The sequence below is a fragment of the Cricetulus griseus genome, chromosome 2 (assembly GCF_003668045.3).
Source record: "Cricetulus griseus strain 17A/GY chromosome 2, alternate assembly CriGri-PICRH-1.0, whole genome shotgun sequence".
NCBI lineage: Eukaryota > Metazoa > Chordata > Mammalia > Rodentia > Cricetidae > Cricetulus > Cricetulus griseus.
Genome location: NC_048595.1, coordinates 200,163,648 through 200,176,625, shown reverse-complemented (window position 1 = coordinate 200,176,625; position 12,978 = coordinate 200,163,648). Strand labels below are relative to the sequence as shown.

Genomic DNA, 12,978 nt, shown 5'->3' with positions numbered 1-12,978 from the left:
CATAAAGATGCAATATCAAAGCACTTCCATAAATGCAAAGCTGACCTACTTGCTACAGCCAGTACCAGAGCATTTGCTGGGTTTCCGAGATCTTGGTAATTAATACCAATATATAGTACTTAGATCAGATGGTGTGTGAAAATTGTGGGTCAGAAAGTATTATATAAGGTATAGAAGAAGAGTGAAGTCCTTGAAATTGCAAGAATTGTCCAAGTCACAAGAAACTGGAGAAAACCCTAAGTGTTAATACATTATTGCTAAGTGGTTTACAGATAACACAATACTTGTTGACTTCTTGGTGGAGGCTTGTTTCTCTTTTATAATCTTTACTGTAAACTTTTGAAACAGTAGGTTTTTAGATTTTCTTAAATTTTTGTTGGGAATCAGAGTTTAATATAAACCCTGGGGCATAATGCCTTTCATATGCCATCTTTTTGCTCTATTCTTGAAAAAAAGAGAATAGCACTCGTACAACGCAAGGTGGCGCTGCAGGCTAAAAAGAGGAAAGGAAAGGGCCGGAGAAGGGGGCGAAATCACACAAAGGATAGACTAGGTTTCTGACAAAGCCATAGGAAATGACACAGCAGTAGCAAGCACTGGGAGAAGGTGCCTCTGTCTTCTCACAGGAGATACTAATATCCTGATCAATCCTAAGGATTCTGCTGCTGGCATTCCAAGGAGCTGCTTTTTGTTTTTATTTTGTAAGTGTTACGAAGAATGGAGGGCAGATTGGATCGAGCTGTGCAGAAAAGGCAAGTACTGTTTCTATGTGTATTTCTGGGAGCATCTTGGGCTGGCTCTGAGCAGCTTCAGTATTTTGTGGCAGAGGAAACTGAGAGAGGCACTTTCCTGGCCAATCTAGCTAAGGATTTGGGGTTGGGGCTGGGGGAACTGTCATCTCGGGGCGCTAGAATTGTTTCAGACCAGAACACTCGGTTTTTACTGCTCAGTCCTCTCACTGGAGACTTAATTCTAAATGAAAAGCTGGACCGGGAGGAACTGTGCGGCCCCACAGAGCCCTGTGTGCTGACTTTCCAGTTGCTGTTGGAAAATCCATTTCAGATTCATCGTGCTGCACTGCATATCGGAGATATAAATGACAATTCCCCAGTATTTCTAGACAAAGAAATTCCCTTGAAAATATCAGAAATTACGACACCAGGGACGACGTTTCTCTTGGAGAGGGCGCAGGATTCCGACGTGGGGATGAACAGCCTGAGTAACTACACTATCAGTCCCAATCAGTATTTCAGCATTCACGTGCATGACGGAGGGGAGGGCACAATCTTTCCTGAATTGGTACTGGATCAAACGCTGGACCGAGAAGAATTAGCGGAGTTCACTTTAACTCTTACAGCCTTAGATGGTGGATCCCCGCCCAGATCCGGAACAGCCCTGGTGCGAATCCTGGTTTTAGACATAAATGACAACTCCCCTGAATTCGTGCAGTCCCTCTACAAAGTCCAGTCATATGAAAACACTCCTGTTGGCTCGTTGGTTGTTGCTGTGTCTGCTAGGGATTTAGACACGGGAAGTTACGGACAGATAGTGTATGCATTTTTTTATGCCACTGAGAGAATTCTCCAAACATTTCAAATCAATTCTACAACTGGCAAAATTTATCTTAAAGGTGAACTCAACTATGAAGCAATTCAAAGTTACTCGATAACTATCCAGGCCAAAGATGGTGGGGGACTTTCTGGGAAATGTACTGTGGTTGTAGAGGTAGTGGACGTAAACGATAACCCACCTGAACTTCTCCTGTCATCACTTACTAACCCAATTGCTGAAAACTCACCAGAGACAGTCGTTGCTGTTTTTAGAATTAGAGACAGAGATTCAGGGAACAATGGTAAAACCATATGCTCCATTCCACATGATCTCCCTTTTGTCCTGAAGCCATCTGTGGAAAATTTCTATACTCTAGTAACAGAGATGCCTTTAGATAGAGAATCGCACACTGAGTACAACATCACCATCACAGTCACCGACCTGGGCACACCCAGGCTCACAACCCAGCACACCATAACAGTGCAGGTCTCTGATGTCAACGACAACGCCCCCGCCTTCACACAAACCTCCTACACCCTGTTTGTCCAGGAGAACAACAGCCCCGCCCTGCACATAGGCACCATCAGCGCCACAGACTCAGACTCAGGCTCCAATGCCCACATCACCTACTCGCTGCTGCCCACCCACGACCCTCAGCTGGCCCTCTCCTCGCTCATCTCCATCAATGCAGACAACGGGCAGCTGTTCGCGCTCAGGGCGCTGGACTATGAGGCCCTGCAGACCTTCGAGTTCCGCGTGGGCGCCACAGACCAAGGCTCGCCTGCGCTCAGCAGTCAGGCTCTGGTGCGCGTGCTCGTGCTGGACGCCAATGACAATGCTCCCTTCGTGCTCTACCCTCTGCAGAATGCGTCTGCGCCCTGTACAGAGCTGCTGCCCAGGGCGGCAGAACCTGGATACTTGGTCACCAAAGTGGTGGCAGTGGATCGCGACTCTGGCCAGAATGCCTGGCTGTCATTCCAGCTGCTCAAGGCCACGGAGCCAGGGCTGTTCACCGTGTGGGCTCACAATGGCGAGGTGCGCACATCCAGGCTGCTGAGTGAGCGCGATGCTCCCAAGCACAGGCTGCTGCTGCTGGTCAAGGACAATGGCGATCCTCCTAGGTCTGCCAGTGTCACTCTGCAAGTGCTGGTGGTGGATGGCTTCTCTCAGCCCTACCTGCCTCTGCCCGAGGTGGCGCGCGACCCTGCACACGATGAGGATGCACTCACGCTGTACCTGGTCATTGCCTTGGCCTCTGTGTCTTCGCTCTTCCTCTTGTCTGTGCTGCTGTTTGTGGGGGTGAGACTGTGCAGGAGAGCCAGGGCGGCCTCTCTGGGTGGCTGCTCTGTGCCCGAGGGCCACTTTCCTGGCCACCTGGTGGATGTTAGCAGGTCAGGAACCCTGTCCCAGAGCTACCAGTATGAAGTGTGTCTGACTGGAGGGTCAGGGATAAGCAGCGAATTTAATTTCCTAAAACCAATTGCCCCCAACTTTCTGAGAAGCACAGGGAGAGAAGCAGAATAGACATTAAAGCCTTCTGCCTGTGTATATAGCCCTCGTTTAAAGTATGCCCTTCTTTCCTGTAGGAGAATGATTTTATGCTAATATATTTCAGTTAATTAAATTAGTTCAGGAAAGAATTCCTTTGCATATTCCCAAGAACTTTCTCTCAAGCATGAAATCAGTATGTTGCATGCTATCTCGAATTTAATTTGATTCCTCTTTGTTTTTAAGCAGTTGCTGAATTGCAGTTTATTGGATGACAAGTCTTGCTAGGGATGGTTTAAACTGTTTTTCCATCACCTAAATTCTTCATTGATACTTATGTTCTGACTTGATTGAAATCACATGTAAAACTCCCTATCTTTCATTTTGGGAGTTTATATTACACAGTCGTTTCTGAAGTTTCTTAAGTAATTACTATGCATCGTAATAATCTCATCACATTTTGGAGACATGGTCTCCCTGTGTCCAGGATGCCTCGAACTGTTGGTCCTCCTGCCCCAGACTCCCGGCTGCTGGCATGATAGGCATCCACCTACAATACTACTGCATTTCAGAAGAAACCAATGCGTACAGGTATTTCAATAATGAGCAGGTAGGATGCTTGTATGGAATTGCTAAGTTCCACAATCATTAATGGGCAAAGCGGAGCACCCCTAATTCTTTCTGTTCTGTTTTCCTTTCCTTTTCCAGGCAGGTGACTTTGCAACAATAGCATGCTGTTTTCTATCACTAGGTATCATCTGTCATACTCACATTGCTCACCAGTCTCTCCTGTGTTCAGAAATAGCAGTGCTCCTCTTGGCCTGTAGTCTGATTTCCTTATAAACTGACAATCCCTCTTTTGCGGTTCATTACCCAACTATTATTAAAGCTGTGACTAACTAAAACTCAAGTTCTAAAAAGGTTGGCTTCTGGGCATGGTATAACATACCTTTAATCCCAGCACTTGGGAAGCAGTTACACATATGCATATATGTCTTGCATGTATATTTCCTTCCAGGTTGTTGTTTAAATACACGTCTTTTGTTCAAAGCTCAATTAGCATTATTGAGTCTCCACCAATGCCATTTCTCTTGTGTGCCTTTCTGGCAGTTGTCTCCCTAAGAAGGCAAAGCAATAGGAGAGGTAATGCAACCTTAACTTGACCACTAGATAACCAGCAGCTTTAGGTTTTTTACATCCATTTTCATCGCACAAAATGTTAAGATGCAATGAGAACACTTGGTGGCGCTGCAGGATAAGAAAGTAAAGTAGAAGGCAGCTGTGGCTCCTTTAACAGGCAAATAAAAAAAAAGGAAAAGGAAAAACCCTCCTGAAGCCTGGAAGCCTAGAAAAGCTCCGGACACCTCAGAGAGGAGGTCTCAAGAAAGGACTGGAATAAATCTCAGGTATCTAGTGAGATAACTACTGTACCAGATACCACGGGGATTTACAGTTCTGCTGAACCATCCTCCAGGACTCTGCACCACCACAAACAATGGAGGCCAGCAGGAAGCTCACTTGCAGACAAAGGCAAGTCCTTTTTTCCTTTTTCCTATTAGGAGTATCTCTGGCGAGTGCAGGGGAACTGAGGCGCTATTCTGTGGTGGAGGAAAGGGAGGGTAGGTCCTTTGTAACCAATTTAGTAAATGACCTAGGTCTTGGGAAGCTGGAGTTCTCCAGGCGAGGGGCTAAGGTCATTTCTAAAGGGAACAAACTACATTTACAGCTGGATCAGGAGACAGGGGATTTGCTGTTGATGGAGAAAGTGGACCGGGAGGAACTGTGTGGGCACACAGAGCCATGCCTGCTACGTTTCCAAGTATTACTAGACAATCCCTTAGCTATTTTTCAAGCAGATCTACAAATAACAGACATAAATGACCACTCTCCAGTATTCCTGGACAAGAAAATCGTGCTAAACATATCAGAAAGCAGTCTTCCTGGGACTACATTTCCTCTGAAGAATGCCCAGGACATGGATGTGGGCCAAAATGGTATTGACAGCTATCTTATCAGCTCCAATTCCTATTTTCACGTGCTCACTCGAAAACGCAGCGATGGCAAGAAATATCCTGAGCTGGTTCTAGACAGAGCTCTGGATAGAGAGGAAGAAGCTGAGCTCAGGCTAATCCTCACAGCACAGGATGGCGGTTCCCCACCTAGGTCTGGCACCACCGAGGTCCACATTGAAGTCCTGGACATCAATGACAATGCCCCCCAATTTGATCAGCTTCTTTATAGGGTACAAATCCCTGAGGACAGTCCAATAGGCTCTCTGATCACCACCGTCTCAGCTACAGATAAGGACATAGGAGTCAATGGGCAGATCTCCTATTCACTTTTCCAGGCTTCAGATGACATCAGCAAAACCTTTTCAACCCATCCCTTGACAGGGGAAGTGCGATTGAAAGAACAACTTGATTTTGAAAAGACTCAGTCCTATGAAGTCAATATTGAAGCCAGAGACGCTGGAACCTTTTCTGGAAAATGCACGATTCTGATCCAAGTCGTGGATGTGAATGACCACGCACCAGAGATTGTTCTGTCTGCATTTAACAACCCCATCTCGGAGAATTTACCAGAAACTATGGTGGCAGTTTTTAGTGTATCTGATCTAGATTCAGGAGAAAACGGAAAAATAACTTGTTACATTCAGGACGATCTACCCTTCTTCCTAAGGCCTTCTGAGGAAAACTTTTACACGTTATTAACACAAAAACCACTGGACAGAGAGACAACAGCAGAGTACAACATCACTATCACCGTTGTAGACATGGGGAGTCCCATGCTGAGAACACAAGTTAACGTAACAGTGGAGGTGTCTGATGTCAACGACAACGCCCCCGCCTTCACACAAACCTCCTACACCCTGTTTGTCCAGGAGAACAACAGCCCCGCCCTGCACATAGGCACCATCAGCGCCACAGACTCAGACTCAGGCTCCAATGCCCACATCACCTACTCGCTGCTGCCCACCCACGACCCGCAGCTGGCCCTCTCCTCGCTCATCTCCATCAATGCAGACAACGGGCAGCTGTTCGCGCTCAGGGCGCTGGACTATGAGACGCTGCAGACCTTCGAGTTCCACGTGGGCGCCACAGACCAAGGCTCGCCTGCGCTCAGCAGTCAGGCTCTGGTGCGTGTGCTCGTGCTGGACGCCAATGACAATGCTCCCTTCGTGCTCCACCCTCTGCAGAACGCGTCTGCTCCCTGCACAGAGCTGCTGCCCAGGGCGGCAGAGCCAGGCTACCTGGTCACCAAGGTGGTGGCAGTGGACCGCGACTCGGGCCAGAATGCCTGGCTGTCATTCCAGCTGCTCAAGGCCACAGAGCCAGGGCTGTTCACCGTGTGGGCTCACAATGGCGAGGTGCGCACCTCCAGGCTGCTGAGTGAGCGCGATGCTCCCAAGCTCAAGCTGCTGTTGCTGGTCAAGGACAATGGCGATCCTCCTAGGTCTGCCAGTGTCACTCTACAAGTGCTAGTGGTGGATGGCTTCTCTCAGCCCTACCTGCCTCTGCCCGAGGTGGTGAGCGACCCCACACTGGAGGAAGATGCACTCACGCTGTACCTGGTCATTGCTTTGGCTTCTGTTTCTTCCCTCTTTTTCTTGTCTGTGCTGCTATTTGTGGGTGTGAGGCTGTGCAGGAGAGCCAGGGAAGCCTCTCTGGGTGGCTGCTCTGTGCCTGAGGGACACTTTTCCGGACACCTGGTGGATGTTAGCAGGGCAGGGACCCTGTCCCAGAGCTATCAATATGAGGTGTGTCTGACGGGAGACTCTGGGACTGGTGAATTCAAATTCCTGAAACCCATTTTACCTAATTTCCAAGACCATCCTCTTGGACCAGAAATGGGAGAAAATTCCAGCTGTAGAAATGACTGGGGTTTTGGTATTCGGTTAAAATAACTGTTTTTTTTTTATCATGGGTAGTGTTTTGTTGTTGTTAGAATCTCAAACTACTGTTCTTGTTCTCTTTATGAAAATTTGAAGTACGCTGAAAACTTGTTTGCAGGATATTCTGGCCGTGGTTTTAGTGAGACTATCTCATCTATTCTTCAGAATGGAAGATGAAATGTTCTGATCTTTTCTTTCTAACATGTCACTAGTTGTATAAATCTTTGTATCGGGATAGCTTAGGAATGTACAAGAGAAAAAATGGAAAATCAGTTCAACCCAATCAGATGCAGCTTAGTGTGTGTTCTGTTCCTAGCTATTAACCATCAAGAGTACATACTACACGGCATTGCTCAAACACAAAGGAATCTAATCAGAAAGGGAAAAGCAGGGCACACTGGGGGACCTGGCCATTGCTCTATTTGCCCTCCATGAACTAACTTGTTTGTTGGCATTTTCTCTTTAAAATGTTACGCAGCTAGCTGCACAGCTCTTCCTTAGCCTGTTATTACTTTTAATATCACTATTTTAAACTGCTTTTCTGCTGTGTTTTGTTGATGCTGAAGAGGATTCAGAAAGTCACCCCTTATTTATGTGGTAAGCTGCAATAGCATGGCAGTAAAATTGACTTCTCCCTTCTGAGGAATGTTTGCCAGTGAAAGAAACTGCACCTGTCAATATTCATTCTCCCCCTCCCTTCTTTACTGTTGTCATTCCAAATACCGTTGTGGCTATTAACATGCTTAGCCGAAAGAATAAATTTTCACAGTGCTTTTTGGCAAGTATAGCTGGGCATATGGATAACCTTATAGTGGGATGTAAAAAGAAGCAGCTTCCAAAGCCTTCCAGTTGAGGGTAAACCCAGAGCCCCATGCATGCTGGGTAAGTACTGTATCACTGATACAGCACCGCAAACCTCCAAGAATACTTCTAAAGGGAGCTGTCTCACCTGAAAGGGGATTCCCCCATTTCCAATCTTTAATGTGGTCCTCCACCTGTGGGTCTTGATCCCTCTGAGTCACATATCAGATATCCTACCTATCAAATATTTATGCTAATATTTGTAACAGTAGAAAGATTACAGTTATGAATTAGCAACAAAATAATTTTATGGTTGGGGTCACCACAACACAAGGGACTGTATCAAAGGGTCGAAGCATTAGAAAGGTGGAAAACCATTGTTTTAACACCATGTTCTCCCTGGGATGTATATGGATGGTATGATGAGTGCACAAATAACACATAGGATCTGTGGTAGGAATGGAGGGCTGAAATAGTACCAAATGAACTTAATAGAGACAGGGTCCCTGGTTGTTCAGGAGTTGTCATATTATTCTCTATGTTGCCAATTTCTAATTATATGTAGATGTGTCTGCATGTGGATATGTACATATGTGTTCAGGTTCCCTCAGAGGACAGAGGCATTGGATCCCTTTGATCTGGAGTTACAGAGGGCCCTGAGATGCCTGGTCTGGGTTTTGAGAACCAAATTCAGGTCCTCTGCAAAAGCAACAAGTACTCTTAACCACAGAGCAGTCTCTCCAGTCCCTACATTCATTATGTTTTAAATCTTTTCCCAAACCCTATGCAGATTGGCAATTATTCCTCCCCTCTCTCTCTCTCTCTCTCTCTCTCTCTCTCTCTCTCTCTCTCTTTCTGTGTGTGTGTGTGTGTGTGTGTGTGTGTGTACATGACTCTTCACAGCAACATTGTTCAGAGAAGCAAATGGGTAGAAACATCCCAGATGTCCAAATAAACATGAGCCTGCTATAGCCAGAAAAATATTATTGCAATTCTGGCACATGCTAGAATTTGGATGGACCTTGGGAGCATCAGGCCAAGGGAAGGAAGTTGACTTGAGAAGATCACATATTCTGCATTCCATTCACCTATAAATCTACAATACAGAACTCTGTAGACACCAAAAAAGAGACTAATGATTCCTTTGGGCTCTGCATAGGAGAAATAAATAAGACAATAGCTAAGGCATGTGAGGCTCTTCTTTGGCCCCAAACCTGACCTTGATGATAGGAGCACCACTTTGTGTATATATCAATAGGCTCTAAGGTTTATACTTTAAATGGATGCATTTAAGTGTATGTTATATCCACAAACTATATATTTAAAACACAGGCGCTATTTGTGCCAAATATAAAAATCAATCCAGGCCCTCATATGTTTATTTATGAAATAATTTTCTGGTAATTGAATGTTGGGAAGACTTACAACTCTTTCCCTTGGATGTTGGAGAGAAAAAGGAAACCATTTATTCTTTAATGAAGTATGTCTACATTCTGTAGAATTCACTGGTTGAGATTTTGCATAGTCCACTCATTTGTAGCTGTGTAGTTTGTGTGATGGAGAATATGTGCATGTGAAACATTCCCCATGCTATTTTTGAGACTTTACCCCTCAACACAAATGTTGGTTACACTATCTTATTCAGCCACTGGCACATCAGTATCATTACATACTCAATACCATGAGTGAAAATTTACTTTTGTACTTAGTTTCGTACAGTACCTCAGCGTTTTATTTATACACACGTTAGTGATTCACATTATATAGCTTAGTCCACATGTCTTGGAGAATTTTGTCTCTTGTTAAATCTGAACATGCAAGGCCTAGTGAGACCGCGCGGTGGCGCTGCAGGTTAAGGAGACAGAGCATAGGAAATACTTCTGCAATCTCCTCTCAGGGACAGTTTCTCACCACCTAGAAGTAAAAGATGTGCTCTCTTCAGCCAAAGCAAAGGCGAGTATAAAACCTAAAATATCTTATCTGGAGGCTTGATCCCGACGTTCTGGACTGTGGGACAGTGCTGTCAGCATCCTGGGCACAGGAAAAGCTACTGCGAAGCAAACAGGAAAGAGGAAAGAGCCATGGAGACTGCGTGGATGCACAAACCGAGACAAAGGCAAGTCCTGATTTTCTTTGTCTTGCTGAGTGTGTCTGAGGCAGGCACGGAGCTGGGTCCCTATTCCATAGAGGAGGAAATGAAGAGGGGCTCCTTTGTGGCAAATCTTGGGAAAGATTTGGGGGTGGAGCTGGAAAAGATATCTACCCGCAGGGCTCGGATCATTTCCCAGGAAAACAAAGAGCATTTGCAGCTCAATGTTCAATCTGGAGATTTGCTCATAAATGAGAAACTAGATCGAGAGGAGCTATGTGGCTCCATTGAGCCTTGTGTTCTTCACTTCCAAGTGTTAATGGAAAACCCTTTAGAGGTATTTCAGGCTGAACTGAGAGTGAAGGACATAAATGACCATTCTCCAGTGTTCAGTGAAAAAGAAATGACACTGAGAATACCAGAAAACAGCCCTCTGGGAAGTACATTCCCTTTAAATAATGCTCTCGACTCAGACGTGGAAATTAACAATATTCAGAGCTATAAAGTCAGCTCAAACTCTCATTTCCTGGTTGTAACCCACAACCGCAGTGATGGCAGGAAGTACCCAGAGCTGGTGCTGGAGAAAGAACTGGATCGGGAGGAGGCGCCTAAGCTGAGGTTAACCCTCACAGCCTGGGATGGTGGCTCCCCTCCCCGGTCTGGGATGGCGTGGGTTCTTATTGAAGTAGTGGACATCAACGATAATGCACCCGAGTTTCAGCAACCAACGTACCAAGTGCAAATTCCGGAGAACCGCCCCACGGGGTCCTTGGTAGTCACAGTCTCAGCCAATGACTTAGACGGCGGAGATAATGGGAAAATATTGTACGCACTATCTCAGCCTTCAGAAGATATCAGCAAGACGTTAGAAGTAAATCCAGTAACAGGAGAAATTCGGCTACGAAGAGAGTTAGATTTTGAAACAATTCCCTCTTATGAAGTGGATATTAAGGCCACGGATGGGGGCGGTCTCTCAGGAAAATGCACTCTGCTCCTGCAGGTAGTGGACGTGAATGACAATCCCCCAGAAGTGATACTATCTGCACTTACCAGCCAAGTTCCTGAAAACTCCCCGGATGAGGTAGTTGCTGTTTTTAGTGTTAGAGATCCTGACTCAGGGGAAAATGGGAAGGTGATTTCCTCCATCCAGGAGGACCTTCCCTTTCTTCTAAAACCTTCAGGAAAGAACTTTTACACTTTAATAACGAAGAGAGCGCTAGATAGAGAAGAAAGAGAACAATACACCATCATCATCACAGTCACCGACCTGGGCACACCCAGGCTCACAACCCAGCACACCATAACAGTGCAGGTCTCTGATGTCAACGACAATGCCCCTGCCTTCACACAAACTTCCTACACCCTGTTTGTCCAGGAGAACAACAGCCCCGCCCTGCACATAGGCACCATCAGCGCCACAGACTCAGACTCAGGCTCCAATGCCCACATCACCTACTCGCTGCTGCCCACCCACGACCCGCAGCTGGCCCTCTCCTCGCTCATCTCCATCAATGCAGACAACGGGCAGCTGTTCGCGCTCAGGGCGCTGGATTATGAGGCCCTGCAGACCTTCGAGTTCCGCGTGGGAGCCACAGACCAAGGCTCGCCTGCGCTCAGCAGTCAGGCTCTGGTGCGCGTGCTCGTGCTGGACGCCAATGACAATGCGCCCTTCGTGCTCTACCCACTGCAGAACGCGTCTGCTCCCTTCACAGAGCTGCTGCCCAGGGCGGCAGAGCCAGGCTACCTGGTCACCAAGGTGGTGGCAGTGGACCGCGACTCTGGCCAGAATGCCTGGCTGTCATTCCAGCTACTCAAGGCCACGGAGCCAGGGCTGTTCACCGTGTGGGCTCACAATGGCGAGGTGCGCACCTCCAGGCAGCTGAGTGAGCGCGATGCCCCCAAGCACAGGCTGCTGCTGCTCGTCAAGGACAATGGCGATCCTCCTAGGTCTGCCAGTGTCACTCTGCAAGTGCTGGTGGTGGATGGCTTCTCTCAGCCCTACCTGCCTCTGCCCGAGGTGGCACGTGACCCCGCACAGGAAGAGGATGAGCTCACTCTGTACCTGGTCATTGCCTTGGCATCTGTGTCTTCGCTCTTCCTCTTGTTTGTGCTGTTGTTCGTGGGTGTGAGGCTGTGCAGGAGGGCCAGGGCGTCCTCTCTGGGTGGCTGCTCTGTGCCCGAGGGCCACTTTCCTGGTCACCTGGTGGATGTCAGCGGGGCAGGGACCCTGTCCCAGAGCTACCAGTATGAGGTGTGTCTGATGGGCGATTCTTCTGGGTCCAGCGATTTAAAATTCTTACAGCCAGTTCTCCCTAGCTCCCTGCCCCAGTGCTCTGGGAAAGAAATAGTGGAAAATTCTACCCTACAGAATAGTTTGGGATTTAATCATTATTAGAGAGTTACTTAATAGATATTTACTTTTCAACATCATCCTGTTGATTAAATTCTGTATACTTATTACTAACAACAATTTAAATTTTCCATTTACTCATCAGTTTTCAGGTTTATGCTTAATGTCATAGTGTTGGTTTTACTCTTATTTATCGCCTAGAATTTCTTCGTAGGAGCCCAGTAAATGAGAAGGCTTTATCTACCCAGTTAGATTGCTAAAACTTTTCTACCACTTTTCTTTTGTTGACTTCATTAGCTCTGCACATTTAATGTCAGTGTTCTGTTCTTAGACTTCTTGAATTATTAAAATAGTGTGCTGCTTGTTATGTACATATATACTACCTGGTATTTCTGCTTCCTTTTCTATACTGGCTGTCTTGTTTTAATTAGTATTTGGTTTTCATTATGTATAATAGTTGTCTTTTGCCATGCTACTATTTTGTATTTTTATTTTTCTTTGTTTCTATATCTTGATGTGAACTGTGTTTCTATCATAAGTAATGGAAGTATCTATTCAATCTGAAAACAAACATGGTATAAGATATTGAGATTGTGTGGATGTGCCTAAATTTGTGGGCATGAGGCAAATTTTGGCATTCTAAGGCATCAAATAGAAGCATTTAATAATTTGTTTTAATTCTGCATGGGAGCTTTAGAGATAAACATTGAGTTTTCAATGGCATAAAATCCAGCCGCATTCTGTTGAATAAACAGTGTGTGTATATCACCAAGTAAATGTTGTGGCTTTTCTCTGCAACAGAGCTGG

General features: G+C 46.1%; 3 protein-coding genes across 3 annotated transcripts; all 3 read left to right on the top strand.

The window, feature by feature from the left end:
• Window positions 1–251: 251 nt before the first annotated feature.
• LOC100774043 (protocadherin beta-7-like) lies at window positions 252–3,118 on the top strand. The gene has a single exon (XM_027398089.2). It carries the CDS (start codon window positions 718–720, stop codon window positions 3,073–3,075), a length of 2,358 nt encoding a protein of 785 aa, XP_027253890.1. The 5' UTR covers window positions 252–717; the 3' UTR covers window positions 3,076–3,118.
• A 1,380-nt stretch (window positions 3,119–4,498) lies between these two features.
• On the top strand, window positions 4,499–7,214 carry LOC100774334 (protocadherin beta-8-like). Its single transcript, XM_027398083.2, has one exon. It carries the CDS (start codon window positions 4,535–4,537, stop codon window positions 6,941–6,943), a length of 2,409 nt encoding a protein of 802 aa, XP_027253884.1. The 5' UTR covers window positions 4,499–4,534; the 3' UTR covers window positions 6,944–7,214.
• Window positions 7,215–7,353: 139 nt separating this feature from the next.
• Window positions 7,354–12,943, top strand: LOC103162546 (protocadherin beta-16). The gene has a single exon (XM_027398084.2). It carries the CDS (start codon window positions 9,814–9,816, stop codon window positions 12,214–12,216), a length of 2,403 nt encoding a protein of 800 aa, XP_027253885.1. The 5' UTR covers window positions 7,354–9,813; the 3' UTR covers window positions 12,217–12,943.
• Window positions 12,944–12,978: the final 35 nt, after the last annotated feature.

Coding starts and splice junctions, on each gene's coding strand:
- LOC100774043 (XM_027398089.2), top strand. CDS start 718: ATGGAGGGCAGATTGGATCGAGCTGTGCAGAAAAGGCAAGTACTGTTT.
- LOC100774334 (XM_027398083.2), top strand. CDS start 4,535: ATGGAGGCCAGCAGGAAGCTCACTTGCAGACAAAGGCAAGTCCTTTTT.
- LOC103162546 (XM_027398084.2), top strand. CDS start 9,814: ATGGAGACTGCGTGGATGCACAAACCGAGACAAAGGCAAGTCCTGATT.